Source organism: Mesoplodon mirus (assembly GCF_964341445.2).
Source record: "Mesoplodon mirus genome assembly, chromosome: 4".
In the NCBI taxonomy this organism is placed as follows: Eukaryota; Metazoa; Chordata; class Mammalia; order Artiodactyla; family Ziphiidae; genus Mesoplodon; species Mesoplodon mirus.
Window position 1 is genome coordinate 49723792 of NC_138979.1, and position 17847 is coordinate 49741638.

Sequence of the window (17847 nt, forward strand, 5' to 3'; positions counted from 1 at the left end):
GTGCTTCTTTACTTGCTACTTTCCCATTGGAGTACTACTTCTAATGGCATGGAAGAGAGCACTCTATAATATATCCCTGTTTAAGTTTTAAATGATTTTCCCGAACTCCGAGGAAAATTGATACTCCACAGTACGTGCCACAGTTATTCTGTGACTGTCCATAGTGGTTGGTACAACACTGACTCAGGTTTTATGAGCTATAACAATTGTTGAAACTAAGGATATGTTTTTTCGTGGAACTGGAGAACTTTCTTTTCATGTAGACGCTTAAATGTTCAAGCAGATGCATTTACATAGTGATAGACAGTGCTCTTGAAAGAGACACACAGTGCTCATTAGCCATATTTATTTTCCTTATGGTTACCTAGAATATTAACTTTGTCACTTTAGCTGGCTCTTGGCCCTTCCTGTTTAAGAGAGAATGTATCTGTGTTTCAGATCCCTTTGTGTCAGGATTTGACAGTTGCCACTAATTATAGGGGCGACTAAGGCCTCTGTGAAACTGTTCCTCATACATCAGGTTTTTTGCTGGTACTTTACTCAGCATTATATTTGGAGTTAGGACATCCTGTGAAGTTTTCACAGAAGTGCTGCATAGTGGACGTGAAAGTTTCTGCAGCTGTTAACAGCTTCTAAGAAATAATAGACTACTCAGTCTCTCATCAAAGACTCTTGGTTTCTCAAGAATTTTAAATGGTGATCATTCTTATCTAAAACCATTTCAGCTTGAAATATTTGTTTACCTTCATGCCTTAATCTATAAAATTCTTGCTGGAATACACGGTCTTTTTTAAAAACTCTGTCTCAGGATTTAACCTCTGTACTCCTGTTACTTGAAAACTTAATTTTAGAATTTGAACTTCTTTCTCAACTTTTAGGCTCTATAATTGCTGAGGCCATTGTCAGCTCAGTTTGAACTTCGGAGTTCTCTTCTGAGTGGTCAAGCTTATATGATGACTGCGTGTTTGTGGATCTGGCTCACTCTTTCCATACATAGTGACAATAAGCTTATAGGCAGTTTTACATTCAGTTTGGGCAGGAGAAAAAACCAACTTCGTAAGCCCCATCTTTCTAAAACATATTTATCTTTTTCTCCTTTGAAGCCTGAGGACTGCATATTCTACATACTATCCCTCTGGTACCTTAGTCCAGATCATTACAGTGAATCCTTTAAGAATTTTTTTAAATAAAATATATGCTGTAAGTAATTTAGTACAATACACATAATTAAAAGATGATAAAAGCATTCGGTGTTGAGGGTTTGTGATTATATGCCTTTAAAGCCTAAAGCAGCTCAAACGGTGATGTTTCTTATAGTAAACTAGCTACAACTATCCGTACCTCTCCTGATGGCAAGAACTCTCTCCGGTGCTTTGAATCTCTTTTAGACAGTCCCAGAAACTTAGCTTGGTTTGGGACTCTCAAAGCCATGCTTTGCAGATCCAGTCTAAACTAAACATAGAAGATCATGTGAACGTTAAATGTTTAGGGTGTTGATATTTTTGTTACTATACCTATGGTGAATAATTTTAGGTATTAACATAAAACGTAAATAATTGATTATAACCCAGGTGAATATTCAAAGTAAACATTGAAAAGGGACCAGCATTCTTGAAACAGAATCCTGTATTTTACACCAGTGATTGGTCTAACATATCATTTTTCATTTTCTGAGGTCAGTTGATTGGTGAACATTTGTTGAACATTTAATTCAGCAGATGTTTATTGAGTGCTAGGTATTATGCTAGTCAGAATTTTAAATTCTATTATGATTATTTCTCTGGAGAATTCTTTTTTTTTAAATTTATTTTATTTATTTATTTTTGGCTGCGTTGGGTCTTCGTTGCTGTACACGGGCTTTCTCTAGTTGCGGCGAGTGGGGGCTACTCTTCATTGCGGTGCGCGGGCTTCTCTTGTTGTGGAGCATAAGCTCTAGGCATGCGGGCTTCAGTAGTTGTGGCTCGCGGACTCTAGAGCCGAGGCTCACTAATTGTGGCGCACGGGCTTAGTTGCTCTTTGGCATGTGGGATCTTCCCAGACCAGGGCTTGAACCCTTGTCCCCTGCATTGGCAGGCAGATTCTTAACCACTGCGCCACCAGGGAAGCCCCTCTGGAGAATTCTTGAATGAAGAATTTCACAACTTAGTGTGTAAGAAAGCTTATGATTTCTTAGGTAACTAAAAATTTTGTTATTTAAGGTCTCGTTCAACCCTTGGACACAATAGATCTCACTGGAGCCAAGGTTCAAGTTCTCATACAAGTCGGCCACAGGAGCCACGGAACCGCAGTAGGATTTCTACTGTTATACAGCCCTTGAGGCAGAATGCAGCAGAAGTTGTGGACCTTACTGTTGATGAAGATGGTAAGTTGGAGTACTAACAGTGTAGAATTATGAAGAAGATTTGGTAAAATGAAGTATCTTAATATGCTAGAAACTTCTATTGCTGCTTAATGGTAATATATATTAAATTACAGGGAAGTTGCCAGGTATCCTAATGTTATTTTTCAATTAATATAATAACCTCAGTTTGTAAGTTGTGTCTAAAAATTCTCTCTGATTATTACTTCATTGCTTGGTAGTTACTTTCTTATAAAAAATTATTTTTACAAGAGGTGGTTTGATCTATCCTCAGACTTATGTGTTATTGATACTTTCATTTATAATATTGTTATCATACTTTAACTTTGCTATGAAAAATAGAAACAGCACTTTAAAAATACAGAACAGGAAAGCAATATAACTGAGTTTAAATGGTTAATACTGGTTATTTGAAATGTTCAATTTGCTTTTAAAAGTTGTGTTATCCTTCAGTGTAATAATATGGTTACCTTATGTGCTGCTCAGCTTTAGTGTTTTGTTTTGGCTTACAGCTGCACCCAAGTAACTGAGGAAATAAAGCTAGAGTTGGAAAACAGAGGTTAGGGAAAGTGGTAGCAAGTATGAATATGTGAATACATATGTGAACTTTCCCTCATAGTGAGAATTGTCTTCAGATAGTAATAGTTACATCTTAGAAGGAAATGGTCAATCATAATTTCCTTAAGGAGACAGTAAGCCATATATGAATTTGTTAATTTTGGCAGTTAGCTATAAATTGGAAAAGATACATTCGCTAGGTAGGAAGAATTAGGGGCCTTGTGCAGTCAGCTCGTGTATCGGCTGTTTGCAGTTTGGATGATCATAACTTTCAGAGTAGCAGTACTTTGGAATTAAGATGTTTATTAAGAGATCATTTATTCCCATTGTCTACATTTCATTTAACAATGTCTCGGTTTTTATTTTGAAGCACCATAAATTATCTGTAAGGCAGTGGTTAATACAGTAGGGATTAATTAAAGATTACTCAATTAAATATTGATGGCTCTTTTGGAAACTTTTTGTGTGTTGTCCCATGTGACACCTGCCATCCAGTAAAGTAATAAAAGGTGACCGAGTAGCCTTTTAACCCACTAGAATTTAGTTCAAACAGAATACTTTTACTTTTAGGTTAAAAGTATTCCAGTGATCAGCAGATGCCCCCTTCTCCCTACTGGTTTCTTTTAGTGGAAGGCTTCTATCTTATTAAAAATAAATCCAAAACTTAAGTTTATCAGTTAGACCAGTGGTTCTTAACCTACTGGCCATTTTGTGCCCCTAGAGACATTTGGCAATATCTACAGACACTTTTGGTTCTCACAGTTGGGAGAGAGTGCTATTAACATCTAATGGGTAGAGGCCAGGGATGCTGCTAAACGTCCTACAGTGCAAAGGACAGTCCACCCCGACCCCCCTCCCACCTCCAACAAAGAATTATTCAGCCACTGTCAATACCACTAAGATTGAGAAACTGAGATAAACTATTTGCAAATCAACAGAGGTTCCTCCCTCCCCCTTTTATGTTTAGGCAAATATATTTCTTTAAGCATCTGAAGTACAGGGTCCCATATAGACTAACAGGTACTATTTGTGTTTCAGGAATCAGCGTACCTTACTTCATTGTATAGAATAGTTGTCCTCTCATTGTATATCACATTTAAAGAGTGATAATTGAGGTCTAATTATTGTGACTATGCTTTGCACAGATTTATTCCCATTATTCTTAATTTTTAAACAATCATTTAACAATTAGGGTCTAAAGTATAACTCATTCATAAGTTAAGGTCTGCCTGAAATTTCTTTTAATTTCTACTATAAAAACTTTAATTTTTATTAGAAAGCACTGATGAATATTAATATTGGCAAAAAAATTTGGGGGAAAAACATACAAAAAGGCATGTAAGAAAGAAATTAAAATGGTTATTAAAAATCATAGCTAATGTTTATTGAGTGACTACTGCTTGTAAAGCATCATATAAAGTGTTTTATATGTGTGATCTCTGTTCATCCTAACAACAGTTCTCTGAAGAAAATTCTGTACTTTCCTAGTTCTACAGGTGGGGAAATAGAGAGTGGATAAGTAATTTATCCTAGATCATACTGTCAGTGATGAAATCAGAATTGCTATCCAAGCTGTGTGACTCTAGAATCCATAATGTAACCAGAGAAAGTACAATTTGTATACTGTTCTAACAGCCTGTGACAATGGACATAGCAGAGGGACTTTTACTTTGCCCCTTTTCTTTGTGATCAGAAAACTTACATGGTCATTACCCAAAAAAACTATGTTAGTCCTTTGAATTATTGGAATATACATATATGTGCTAGGTTTTTAAAAATGCAGTAACATGCCATTTTAATGTTGCAGTTTAACTTTATGAAAACTTTTTTTTTACTGTATATTGTACTTATTAGAGGGTTCATATTTTGTTTTAATAATTATCATAAAAATGTTAGCTTTTATTAAAATATAACCCATTGCCTAATTTGTTTTGAAATGCTAAATAAACATTTTGTATATTGTAGAACCTACTGTAGTACCAACCACTTCCACAAGAATGGAATCACAAACCACAAGCGCTTCCATTAACAATTCAAATCCATCTACCTCTGAGCAGCCCTCTGATACTGCTTCAGCTGTCACTAGTAGCCAACCCTCCGCAGTGTCAGAGACTTCACCTATGCTTGCAAGCAATAGTATGAGTGGTACTTCTACAGGAGGTATGTAAAAAAAGAAAAAGAAAAAAAAAGAAGAGCGAGGAGGGGACTCTTTGTTTGAAAAAGGATTGTTGTTTTTAAGATTTTAGCTGTGTTAGCAAGAGTGTATTCTTAGAATAAGCATCATATGTGAACAGAGTGGTCTCTATTAGAATTAGACTATGATTTCATATTTGAGTCTGTGTGCTATATGTTACTGAAGTATTATAGCTCAACTGAAAGAGATGGGGGAGAATTGAATGGCTGACACCAAAAATACAAGCAACAAAAGAAAAATGTAGATAAACAGGACTTCATCAAATTTAAAATTTTTGTACATCAAAGGAAATTATAAGAAAGTGAAAAGATAGCCTACAGAATGGGAGAAAAATATTTTAAAATCATATATTTGATAAGGGTCTAGTATCCAGAATATATGAAGAACTTGTACAACTCAACAATAAAAAGAAAAGCAACCCAGTTTTAAAATGGGCTAAGAATTTACATAGACATTTTTCCAAAGAAGAAGGTCATTTGTACAAATGACCAAGAAGCACATGAAAACATTATTAGTTATTAGGGAAAAGCAAATCAAAACCAGAATGAGGGGGCTTCCCTGGTGGCGCAGTGGTTGAGAGTCCGCCTGCTGATGCAGGGGACTTGGGTTCGTGCCCCGGTCCGGGAGGATCCCACATGGCGGCTGGGCCTGTGAGCCATGGCCGCTGAGCCTGCGTGTCCGGAGTCTGTGCCCCGCAACGGGAGAGGCCACAACAGTGAGAGGCCTGCATACCGCAAAAACAAACAAACAAACAAACGAAAAAAACCAGAATGAAATTCCACTTTACTCCCACCAGGATATCTATAATCAAACAAAACAAAGAACAGGAAATCAGAAAATAAGCAGGGTTAACAAGGATATAGATAAATTGGAACCTTTATTTTTCTTTTCATAAATTTATTTTATTTTATTTATTTTTGGCTGCGTTGAGTCTTCATTGCTGCAGGCGGGCTTTCTCTGGTTGTGGCAAGCAGGGGCTACTCTTCGTTGCGGTGCATGGGCTTCTCAGTGTGGTAGCTTCTCTCATTGCAGAGCATGGGCTGTAGGTGCACAGGCTTCAGTAGTTGTGGCACGCGGGCTCAGTAGTTGTGGCTTGCGGTCTCTAGAGCGCAGGCTCAGCAGTTGTGGTGCACGGGCTCATTTGCTCCACAGCATGTGGGATCTTCCTGGACCAGGGCTCAAACCCATGTCCCCCGCATTGGCAGGTTGATTCTTAACCGCTGAGCCACCAGGGAAGCCCCTGGAACCTTTATTAATATCTGGTGGGAATGTAGAATGGTGCAGCCACTGTAGAAAACACTTTGACAGTTCCTCAAAAAGTGAAACATAGAGTTAGCAGCATATGACCCACAAGTCCACTCCTAGATTCGTATCCAAAAGAATTGAAAATAGGATTGGGAGTTTTAAAAAGTTTGATGATGTCATTTTCCCAATATTTCGTGTTGTTGTTTATTCTTTTGGTGTCATATCTAAGAAACCATTGCCTAACCAGAGGTCTCAAAGATTTACTCCTCTGTTTTCTTTTAAGAGTTTTATAGTTTTAACTCTTATCTCAGATTAACTGGGTCTTAAAGTAGTCTTTTCGCTCTTGAATGATGGCACAGAGATAGGAACTTGCTATTTAGTAACAGAGACATCATAGACCCTATAGCATGTAGATTGACTATATCACCAATAATAATAATAATCACCATTAATAACGAAACCACCATATATTTTCTATCTTTTTTTTGGCTTTTTTTTTTTTTTCGGTATGCGGGCCTCTCACTGTTGTGGCCTCTCCCGTTGCGGAGCACAGGCTCCGGATGCGCAGGCTCAGCGGCCCTGGCTCACGGGCCTAGCTGCTCCACGGCATGTGGGATCTTCCCGGACTAGGGCACGAACCCGTGTCCCCTGCATTGGCAGGCAGACTCTCAACCACTGCGCCACCAGGGAAGCCCATTGGCTTTTTTTTTTTTTTTTTTTTTTGCATTACGCGGGCCTCTCACTGTTGTGGCCTCTCCCGTTGCGGAGCACAGGCTGCGGACGCGCAGGCTCAGCAGCCATGGCTCACGGGCCCAGCCGCTCCGCGGCATGTGGGATCTTCCTGGACCGGGGCACGAACCCGTGTCCCCTGCATCGGCAGGCAGACTCTCAACCACTGCGCCACCAGGGAAGCCCCCATTGGCTTTTAATAATATATTTAATTCTTATAATATCCCTGTAACTTACCTTGAGCAGATTGGAAAACTGCTTGTGTCTGGTTTAGATCTCCCTTCCCTGGAAACTTGAGTCAAAGCTTGAGGAAACAAGGAGATTTCTCAGGGGTGTCTTGGAAAAAAAAAAAAATGTAGGCAGAAGTGAAACGAGCTTTTATTTTGTTTATTGAGTGCACTGTCTTTCCTGGTAGCTTTATGTACCCTATGCTCTAGATGTTATGTGAAACAGTCCCAATTTTTTTTTTTTTTTTTTTTTTTTTTTTGCGGTTTGCGGGCCTCTCACTGTTGTGGCCTCTCCCGTTGCGGAGCACAGGCTCCGGACGCACAGGCTCAGCGGCCATGGCTCACGGGCCCAGCCGCTCTGTGGCATGTGGGATCTTCCCGGACCGGGGCACGAACCCGAGTCCCCTTCATTGGCAGGCGGACTCTCAACCACTGCGCCACCAGGGAAGCCCAAACAGTCCCAACTTTATTTCAAGACAGTCTCAAAGCTTTTATTTACGTACTTATTTTTTAACACCCTTGTTTAGTTAGGATTCACATTTAATCTATTAGGTAGTAACTTCATTGCCTGAATGGCCTTCTCATGATATTACTCTATCTTTTAATGGCCACCCTTGGGATAGACTTGCTCATGTTGTATTTCTCTAGACTAGGAGAACCTTGTTCCAGGCCAAACTGTTCCTCTGTATGAATCTGATAGAAGTACATACAGACATTCAGATTACATTAGGGGCGTTCAATTCTGCTGACTTTATTTCCTTCCAAGACTGTAGAAGGTCATTCACCTGTTTTCTTCACATCCTGTCATTACTTTGCACCTTCTTGTATATTTCCAACCTTGAATCACTTGAGCCATGTAGCTTCTCTCTTAACCGGGTTCCCAAATGGGACTGGTAAAAATCATAGAACCATGCAGATTGATGCCTCATGAATTTATGGTATCTAATCTTGGGCTTTTGGTAGTAAGTTGTCATAGTGTGATAAATCCCAATCGGTTCCCTTTCCTGCCCCTCAGTGTCTATTCCAAAATTCTCTTATTCTTCTTAAGACTCTCATTTCCAGAGGTAGGGGGGATAAAAAAAAATAAATGAAGGTTCTCAAGCATGAATACTTGTAACTTCCAGCCCCTTTAATAAAAATTTTTGTGTATTTATACCTATCCATATCTCCTAACTCCTGGTCTCTTAACTCCTTCTTATAGTTTCCAGTCTCTTTATCTATGCTCCACCTCCTGTCCTTTCTTGTGTCCTTGACCTTGCTTTATCAGTTATCTTCCCTGTGTCTTCAGCATCTTTGTTGGTTCCATCCCCTTCGTACACGCATATGTACATTTGTGTTAAGTCTATGTATACCTAAGTGGATCTTCTTCACCTTAAACTCCTTCATTTAACTTTAACTCTGACTCCTTTCAGAACAAACAAACATGATGTTTAAAAATCTGGCAGTAATTTTCTTCTCATCTTATTTTCTCCCAGGACTCTATTTTCATCCCTTCTTTCACTCGTCCATCTCATAACTGTAGGTGTTTTCACATACCACCAGTATGCCGATGACTCACCGTATTGTGCTTCCAGAACACTCTCCTTGTTTTAAACTTTCATATCCAACCGCCTCTCCTCTGGACCATTCTGCAGTCACCTCGAACTCAACACGCCCCAATCAGCTTATCATCTGTCTGACTTCTCAATGTTCTTAGCTTTATGCATATATGATATCTTATATATTCATTTATTCAGCAAGTATTTATTGATTGCATACTATGTATCAGGCACTGTTCTAGACACCGGGAACACAACATAAACAGAGCTAACAATTGTAGTGGATAATAATAGCTAACATCTGTTGAACTCATAATATTGGTCAATAATTTACTTATATTAACTGATTTTTGTAATAACCTATGAGGCAGATTCTATTGTTCTTTTCCTTTTACAGGTAAAGTAACTTGTCTAAGGTTATATGATAGTGGAGCAAGAATTCAAACCTACAAAGTCTGACTCGGATCCTGTACTCTTTCTTTATGCCAGGATTTCTCAACCTTGGCACTGTTGTCTTTGGGCTGGACAGTTCTTGTGTGTGTGTGTGGGGGGGGCTTGTCCTGTGCATTGTAGGATATTAGCAGCATCATTATTATATTTTTAATTAATCTTTATTAGAGTATAGTTGCTTTAATGTTGTGTTAGTTTCTGCTGTACAGCAAAGTGAATCAGCTATATGTATACATATATCCCCTCTTTTTTTGGATTTCCTTCCCATTTAGGTCATCACAGAGCATTGAGTAGAATTCCCTGTGCTGTACAGTAGGTTCTCATTAGTTATCTATTTTATACATAGTAGCGTATATATATGTCAATCCCAATCTCCCAATCATCCTCCCCTTCCCCCTGCCCCCCGTAGCCATAGAAGCATTCTTGGCTTCTCCCTACTAAATAACCAGTGGCTCTACATCCCCTCCAGCTGTGACACCAAAAGTATCCCCAGGTGTTGCCAGATATTCCCTGGGGGGCAGTGTTGCGCTATACTGTACCTAGAACCTAGTGCTTCTGTTATAATACTGGTTGATGTCTGTTCTAAATTTTCTCTGTACTTGATGATGAGCTCCTTGAGGACCAAAGATCAAGTCTTTCTCTTTTTCAGCACTAAGCTGCAACCATGCAGGCATGCCTCTTTTCCCTTGTGAGGTTAGCTTAAATTTAGCAAGTGCTTATTGAACCACCTACATTGTGCAGGCATGTTTCTAGTTTCTAGAGATAAAACAACAAAGGCAGACAATATCCATTAGTTATTTTAAAGGCCAGGACTTTCATTTTTCAGTACCTTTGTAGATCCTTAACCATGTCATTATTATGTATAAGACTTGCCAAATAAATGAATAAATGCATGAGTACATCTCAGTAATCCTCCTAGAATTACAATAAAAGTATTTTAACCAGCTTGGTGTCACTGGACTGTGGAGTTAATTCTTCTGGTGTAGATTTGCGATTATCTATTTTTAGTGGCCACTCAGCGGCCTAATTTTAATAAAAAAGGCAGTGTTTTACTTACTCAATCAGATGTCTTTGTATTTCACCTCTACTCTGTGGCAATTTTCTTTGGTCAGTAACTCTTGAACAAGAGGAGATTCAGTTGTCTTTACTTTGGATTGCTACCTTGTTTGAGCAACAAAGAGCTTCTGGACTGTAGGAAAATAGATATTAATTTAATTGGAAGCCAAAACTGTACCATAAGAAATAGAGCTATAAGGTCAGTCCTCTTTTAGGGGCCATACTGTTAATCATATAACCCCTTAAATACATGTTCAGCCTTAAGGATATTAAAGTCATTGTGCTTCCTCTTCACTCACTCTGAGTTTTGTATGTGAAATAATTGAAGACCAAGAGGGCACATCATTTCCAAACAGGTTAAGTGTCATATCTGTTACTTTAGTCATGGCCCTAGCAGTCCCTAGATCTCTTGCTCTGGTTACAGACTCATCTCCTGAGTCTTAGAGTTACACATAATCCTCAAATAACTGGGTTTGTAAAATTAATGTGTCATAGTTGGAAGGAATCATGAAGGTCATTTAGTCCATCCACTGAATGGATTTAGTGTCCCAAAGGTTTTCGATTTTCTTTTCTGAAGTAACACACAATAAATGACATTTACTTGTGTAACACTTTGACGTGGGGGCTGAAAATGTAGGAAGTAAAGTTCCTATAATAATGATATTGCTGTAAATCTTACAGCCTTTGGGAAATAGCTACTTAATGTTTGATTCAGCATAGCGAAGATAGGCTGTTGATCATGGTCAGTTCCAGGTATGCCAGTTGTGACTCTGTCCAGGTTACTAAAGAAATTTAGAATGCAAATGAATGAAAGTGATTTAATTATAGAACTGACTTTGAATCTGCTGTTACTTATGTTTTAAAAGTGAACAGCTTGTTGACTTTCATTGTTTTTTGATACAAATTATTTGTAATATTTAACCTCTCAACTGATGATAACAAGGTAGTACTAATTCCAGGAGGCTATTAGAGATTAGCAAGAATTTGTAGTTTTTTTCCATCCAGGTTTACAGACTCCTGAATTCTAGTTCTGAGGTTAAGAACCTTTACAAAAGGGTTCAGGAAATTAGCCCAAGTAGGCCAGAGTAGGAACTTGGGGTGGGGGGAACCAATATACATAGATTTAGAATAGAGATACTGCCTAACAGGGTTTAGATCACAGACTTTGCCCAGAAGAGAATCAGCAAAAGCAGGAGAGGACGTGTATGGGAGGGCAGACCCAGGAGAATTACAGGGAGGTGTACTGCAGTCAAACCCATCAATCAGAGCCTGAAGCATCCCCACCCAGATTCATTTATGTGAGTCTATAAATTCCCTTTATTGTTTAAGCCAGTTTCGGTTGGATTTTTGTATTATTTTTAAAGAACCAGAAAATTCCTAATTTTGGTACATTGGCCCAGCAGAGAATAGCTATGTACTGTGAGCCAAGTAGGAGCAGGGTATCCCTGGCATTGGTTACTCTAGAAAAAAGTCTACAACAGTGGTACTCCAGAATCCTAAGGATTCTGAGGAGATGCCTCATGAGTCACGTGGGGGTGGGGGAAGGGAAGGACAGGGATTTGGGTTTTCCACTCTTCTAATTTTTATTTTTAGGTAAAAAAATTGATCTCCATTTTTATCTGTTTTACCTAATTTCCACATAACATGTAGTTTGAGGAAAGGGTGCTTTTTTTTAGAGGAGTTTGAAACACTAGGATAAACCTTCTGGGGACACTTTCTGCTGTTCTTTTGGCATGAAGAACATACCTTCACAATAACTCTGGGCATGTGACAGAGCATAATCAGGACTCAGATATTTCATACCTAGAAGATTAGTATCTTTTCTAACAACAGCCATGCAAGGCAATTATTGCTACATTTAATAGGTGAGAAAGAGGTTAAATAACTTTCTTAAGGTCACATTGCTCCAGATTAAACAGGCTCAGGATTAGAACTCAGGCCCATCTGACTCCATGTTTTTTCCCACTGTTCAACCTTGAGTCACTAGATCATTATAAGAGACCTTTAATTTTCGACATAGTAGAGTCTTATTTCTTATGTTCTGTTGGGTCTGAGTTTAAAGACCAGAGGAAGGGAAAAGACATTGGAAGTTAGTGAGACTTAGCCAGATATGCTCTGAGTTGGGTGGTTATGTCTTTTTTAAAAAAATAAATTTATTTATTTATTTTTGGCTGCGTTGGGTCTTCATTGCTGCGCGTGGGCTTTCTCTAGTTGCGGCGAGCGGGGGCTACTCTTCGTTGCGGTGCGCGGGCTTCTCATTGTGGTGGCTTCTCTTGCTGTGGAGCATGGGCTCTAGGCACACGGGCTTCAGTAGTTGTGGCATGTGGGCTCAGTAGTTGTGGCTCACGGGCTTTAGAGCACAGGCTCAGTAGTTGTGGCTCATGGGCTTAGTTGCTCCGCGGCATGTGGGATCTTCGTGGACCAGGGCTCAAACCCATGTCCCCTGCACTGGCAGTCAGATTCTCAACCACTGCGCCACCAGGGAAGCCCGTGTAGTTATGTCTTAAGAAGATAAGATTTTAAGAAGTACATAGTAGTCTTCATTATATAGGAATGATTTATAATATTAGAGGCTCATGGAGCTCAGGAGAACCTTAGCTTTGTTGCATATAATGGAAAGACTCCCATGATATTTTAGAGTTTTTAAAATACAATTTAAAACTAATAATTTATAATGACCTAGGAAAAGGTGATCTATTTCCATATTTAAACATCATGGTAAATATAAGCCTCCTAAAGCTTGCCTGAAAATCCCAGTGAAGATCACTGCCTGAAATTACAGGATATGCGTGTTAAGAATGTGACTGTATCACATTATTATTTACAGATATTTGAATTCAGTAATCACTTCTTAATTATTTACTTATTTATACACATTTATACACATATATGAAGTATACACTTTCTTTTACGCAGTGATATTTGATCATTTGGTTCTATGTATTTTTTCGTTTCAAGATGACTCAAGGAGAACTGCATCTAGTGCTATAACGGAAACTGGCCCTCCTGCAATGCCAAGGTTACCTTCCTGCTGTCCCCAGCACTCGCCATGTGGAGGGTCGTCTCAGAGTCACCATGCACTAGGACATCCACACACAAGTTGCTTTCAGCAGCATGGCCACCATTTTCAGCATCATCACCACCACCATCATACCCCCCACCCAGCTGTCCCAGTGTCTCCCTCCTTTGGTGATCCTACTTGCCCTGTGGAAAGACCTCCACAAGTACAGGCACCTTGTGGAGCAAATAGTAGTTCTGGTACCAGCTACCATGACCAGGTATGTGGAATTTGATGAGTTCATCTTGATTTTTTAAAATTGTGGTTCCTTCAGGAGAAAAAAAAAAACACCTAATGATAAAGTTTATATGCTAAATAAGTCATTCTTGTTGCCCCTGCAAGAGTGGCCTAGTTTAATGATGTGTGATTTTTTTAAATTAAGTATTTAGGATTTTCTCATGTAAATTATTGCAACTAATTGAGGGGGCCAGGGATGTAGAAAATTGGACGTGATACTAATTTTTATTCTGGACTGTTTTTAGGTGTTTTTAGTTAAATGTAGGTGGATCTAAACCTTTGGGATTTTATTTCAAACAAAGTGTAGAAGCTGCAGTGTCAACCTAATTCATGAGAAATTTGGGAATTCTCCCAGTTTTTTCCTCCTCTACCCTACCTCCTATTCTGGAGCCTCCTTATAATCTCCACTCATCTAGAAATAAACAGCCGTCTCAGATGCAGACCTGTGACATAGTTTCTCAGGAGCAGATGAGGTTTTTAGTTTGTGGGAAATTGAAATGTCAGCAAAAATTATAAGAAATTTTTTGCTAATTAAGTAAATTAGTTGATATTATTAGTGAGTGCTTGATATGTCAAATAATATTAAATTAATATTGGTGACCACATGGAGTAAATAAAGTGAGGTGTTATGTGCTATTTTAACTTTTGCTCCGTCGTCTCTGTGTATAATTGTGACGTAAACCTTGGTGGTGCATACTTTAAAAAGCAAAACATGTAATTTAAAACTGTAAGTGACACGTGCTAAAAAATGTGCTAGAAAAAAGTCAAAAAGAAATTCAGAGCAGCTGCTTTACTGTACCCTCTGACCTTTCCTAAAGTACTTGCTTCATCTTTTAAATTTTTGCTGGTTATCTCTTCTGGTTCTGACAAATTAAAAGTAATTAAGAAAGTGGGGTGTTCCCTTAAGAAGAAAAAACTAGCTGCTGATACCAAAAGGAAATTTGAAAGGGTTTAGTAGGAAATATTATTAAAGAGATTTTAGATGATGTTTTGGTTCTGATAACAGTTCTAAGTATTAACATCTATGGATTGTCTAGACCTGTTCTACCTCTTGGGAATGAGGAAGGAACCTGAGTGAGTTAATTAGAGGTAGAATCTCTTTTGTGTAAAATATAGATGTAACCTACTCACCTATATCTAAGTAGAGGTATTTGGACTGTACACAAAACTTGAGAAGAATCAGCAGGATCAGGCATTCAGTGGTTATAATGGGTATGAAGGTAAACAAAGAATGAGGTTTTGGAAATATGAACAGCTTGTGATTGATGTAGCTATTTGTAGGACTCTGAAATTAGCCACATGCTCATGAGGTAGCCTCGTATAGTCTCCGTTTGAGACCTGTGTGGACACAGCAGGAAGTTGAGGAGAGGCAGACTGATCTGAGGATTTATAATTGTGTGGATGTCTTATGATTGAGTGTCAGACTGTAGATAGGCAGAGAAAGATTGGGGAGGATTAGGCTTGACGAGAGGAGTTGCAGTAATCACTTGACTCTGTACTCTACTACTCCTTTTGATGTAGCTTTCTCTTTTGAGAGAATAGTTTAATTAGTGCTGTGCACTACTTATGAGCTGTGTAAAGTAATATTTGCCATTTCTGTGCCATTTTGCTTACCCTCCCTTTTCCTTCTATAATAATAATTGAATAAACTGTTGGAATTGTGAGGAAGAGGGTTCTCTGTGTTGATTTTTCCCCTTTTCTTTTTATTCTCTACTTTTAACTTTACCCTCGGTTCCTTCTAGGAGGACCTTCACCCTACTTAACTCACTCTCTGGGAGTGTTCTTAATCACTGACTGGAGAAGAAGATAGGAAATTTGCTCACCTTCATAGTATGTTGATATTCCAGTCCATTTGCCAAATTTTAGCCTAAATAGGAAAATACGGAAAGGATTTGAACCATAAGTAATAATTCACAATCTTAAAATATTACTCTTAAACTTTATTTATTCAAATTGGGAGCATATATTGTATTTGCCAACTCAAAAGAAAGAGCTGAGACATTTACTTAATTGATTGTAGATACATAATATAGAAGAGGAAAGTAGCTCTTTCTTTTCACCTTCCTACAGCTTCTCCTGTACCATCATCCTCCTTCCCTTTTAGTATCCAGAGTTTCTCATGTTTCTGTTATCCTCTGAGCTGGGAGGCCATTGAAAGTACAAAGACAACTCTGTCTCTAAAAAACTAATAATAATAAAATAAAACAAATTTTAAAAAAGTACAAAGACCACTATGGTTCCTCACTGGACTGGGTGACCTGGGCCTCTAATAAATGCATTACCCTAGCTTTCCTCACCGCTAGCCCCTCAGCTTTCAGTATTGAACAATTCCTGCATGTGATTCCATATATAACATCTTTATTTTCTTTAATCACATTTTAAAACTTACAGCTGTACTGAACACTAAGCAAAGACTTGTATTTAAAATACTTAAGAATATAAAGAAGCAATTCTGTTTTTGTAATCTGCTCTAGAGTAGAAGGTAAAGTGTTTTACTAAGCACTTTTCAAAGTGCTTAGGGGAAAAAACTTAATTACTTTTGAGTAGAGATGGAATCTAGACTCTTTGATTTTCCAACTTGGTAAATGGGCCTTCCCTAAAATTATATTCCTAATAAAAGTAATCATGGTTTAATCTTTCTTTTTTTTGAGCGAAAAAAGTTATGAGGAAAAGCTAGCTAATGGTTTAGCTTGAATAATCTTAGGCCCTTTGTTATCTTGGATAATGTTTGCACTATTAGAGTTTCAGTTGAATGCTTGCTGTGTACAGTTTAAAAACAGAACAGATTTTTACCTGGAGCCTTAAATGTTTTCAGTGGTATGATTATATGTTTTGTAAAGGAGTCCTAAATTACCAGTCAGAATTTTGGGGTAAAGGAGGATATGGAAGTGTAATTTAAAAGTTTCTTTCTCTCTTAAAATCTAGATAATGGAAGAGAAACAGATCTTAGAATAATATATTAATTAACTTTTGTTCATCTTACAGCATGATCTCATGCTTGATTATTTAAAATTGATTATAGATTTTAAGTGTATAAGCACTACAATTTTTACAGTCCAAGATGCACACAGTATCTTCTTGGTGCTCAGTAGGTCTTCACACTCAAAATTTTTACCAGTTTTAAATTCATAGATTCTATTTTTCTAGATTGCATTAGGAGTACTTTCATAATATAACATGAAACAATGTTTTGACCAAATTTTAGAAAGATAAAACATAGTTCCTCTTTATACAGCAGGCATTGCCAGTAGACCTGAGCAGCAGTGGTATCAGAAGTCATGGAAGTGGTGGTTTTCATGGAGCATCTGCCTTTGACCCCTGCTGTCCTGTTTCCTCTTCCCGAGCTGCAATCTTTAGCCACCAGGCTGCCGCTGCTGCCGCCCCGAGCCAGCCATTATCAGTAGATGGTTACGGATCCAGCGTGGTTGCACAGCCCCAGCCCCAGCCCCCTCCACAAGCCTCGCTGTCATCTTGCCGACATTACATGCCGCCTCCTTGTAAGTATGAATTTAACAGGCAGAGGGCTTAGAGGCACATAGATGAAGCATCGTCCTCTCATGAAATAACCTTTCAGTAATACTAGTTTATAAATGTTTAGTACCTCCTTGGCCTAAGAGTGGAGTGTATTTTTCCTATTTCATCCTCCCTTTACCTCACGTACCCAGAACAGTCTTCTAAGGCAAAAAGGGCAGATGTTGTTGTAAAAGGTCTGGGAAAATAATAAAAAGTATATTTTGTCTGTTTGACATACTAACATTTACATTTTAATTAATATCTATGAACTCGTACATTGAATGGCACCTTAGATTCCTATAAAAGGAAATTTTAAGGATTTATCCTTTAGGAGTAAAAGGAAATTTGAAAGTTTAGTAATCATTTCTACACATAGGAAAGTAAACTTTGATTAATAATTCTGAAGCTTAACTGAGGCACAAGAGAAAATTCCTTGACAGAAAGCTCTGCCAATTGCAGAAAGGTTTCTGTACTCATTTGATGCAAGCAATTAAAATAGAATCAGACATGGCTTGTCTAAAGAAATTGAAATCTATGAGATACCATAAGAAATGAGAAATACCCTTAGGCTGTGTAACATATATTTATTGCTCTGTTAAATCATAGGTTAATAATCAGATGGAAGCTTATTAAGTACTTTGATTTAAAAGAAACACTGAAAATTCATGCCAGGGGTAAACCAG

At 38.2% G+C, this 17847-nt stretch overlaps 1 protein-coding gene and 1 long non-coding RNA gene across 7 annotated transcripts in view; one reads left to right on the forward strand and one right to left on the reverse strand.

The window, feature by feature from the left end:
* RNF111 (ring finger protein 111) overlaps positions 1 to 17847 on the forward strand; it is an 82750-nt gene that overhangs the window by 48821 nt on the left and 16082 nt on the right. For all 6 annotated transcript variants that reach the window (XM_082617290.1, XM_082617291.1, XM_082617294.1 and 3 more), the window contains 4 exons: positions 2199 to 2362; positions 4883 to 5077; positions 13315 to 13634; positions 16887 to 17148. In XM_082617290.1, the coding sequence (XP_082473416.1) occupies positions 2199 to 2362; positions 4883 to 5077; positions 13315 to 13634; positions 16887 to 17148 (941 nt within the window). The remainder of the gene's footprint in view (positions 1 to 2198; positions 2363 to 4882; positions 5078 to 13314; positions 13635 to 16886; positions 17149 to 17847) is intronic.
* The window catches only part of LOC309802071, a 29108-nt gene continuing 21628 nt past the window's right edge, over positions 10368 to 17847 (reverse strand). Inside the window, exons 4-5 of the long non-coding RNA XR_014293711.1 lie at positions 15475 to 15518; positions 10368 to 10489 (exon numbers count right to left, since the gene is read on the reverse strand). This is a non-coding gene — a long non-coding RNA (uncharacterized lncRNA). The remainder of the gene's footprint in view (positions 10490 to 15474; positions 15519 to 17847) is intronic.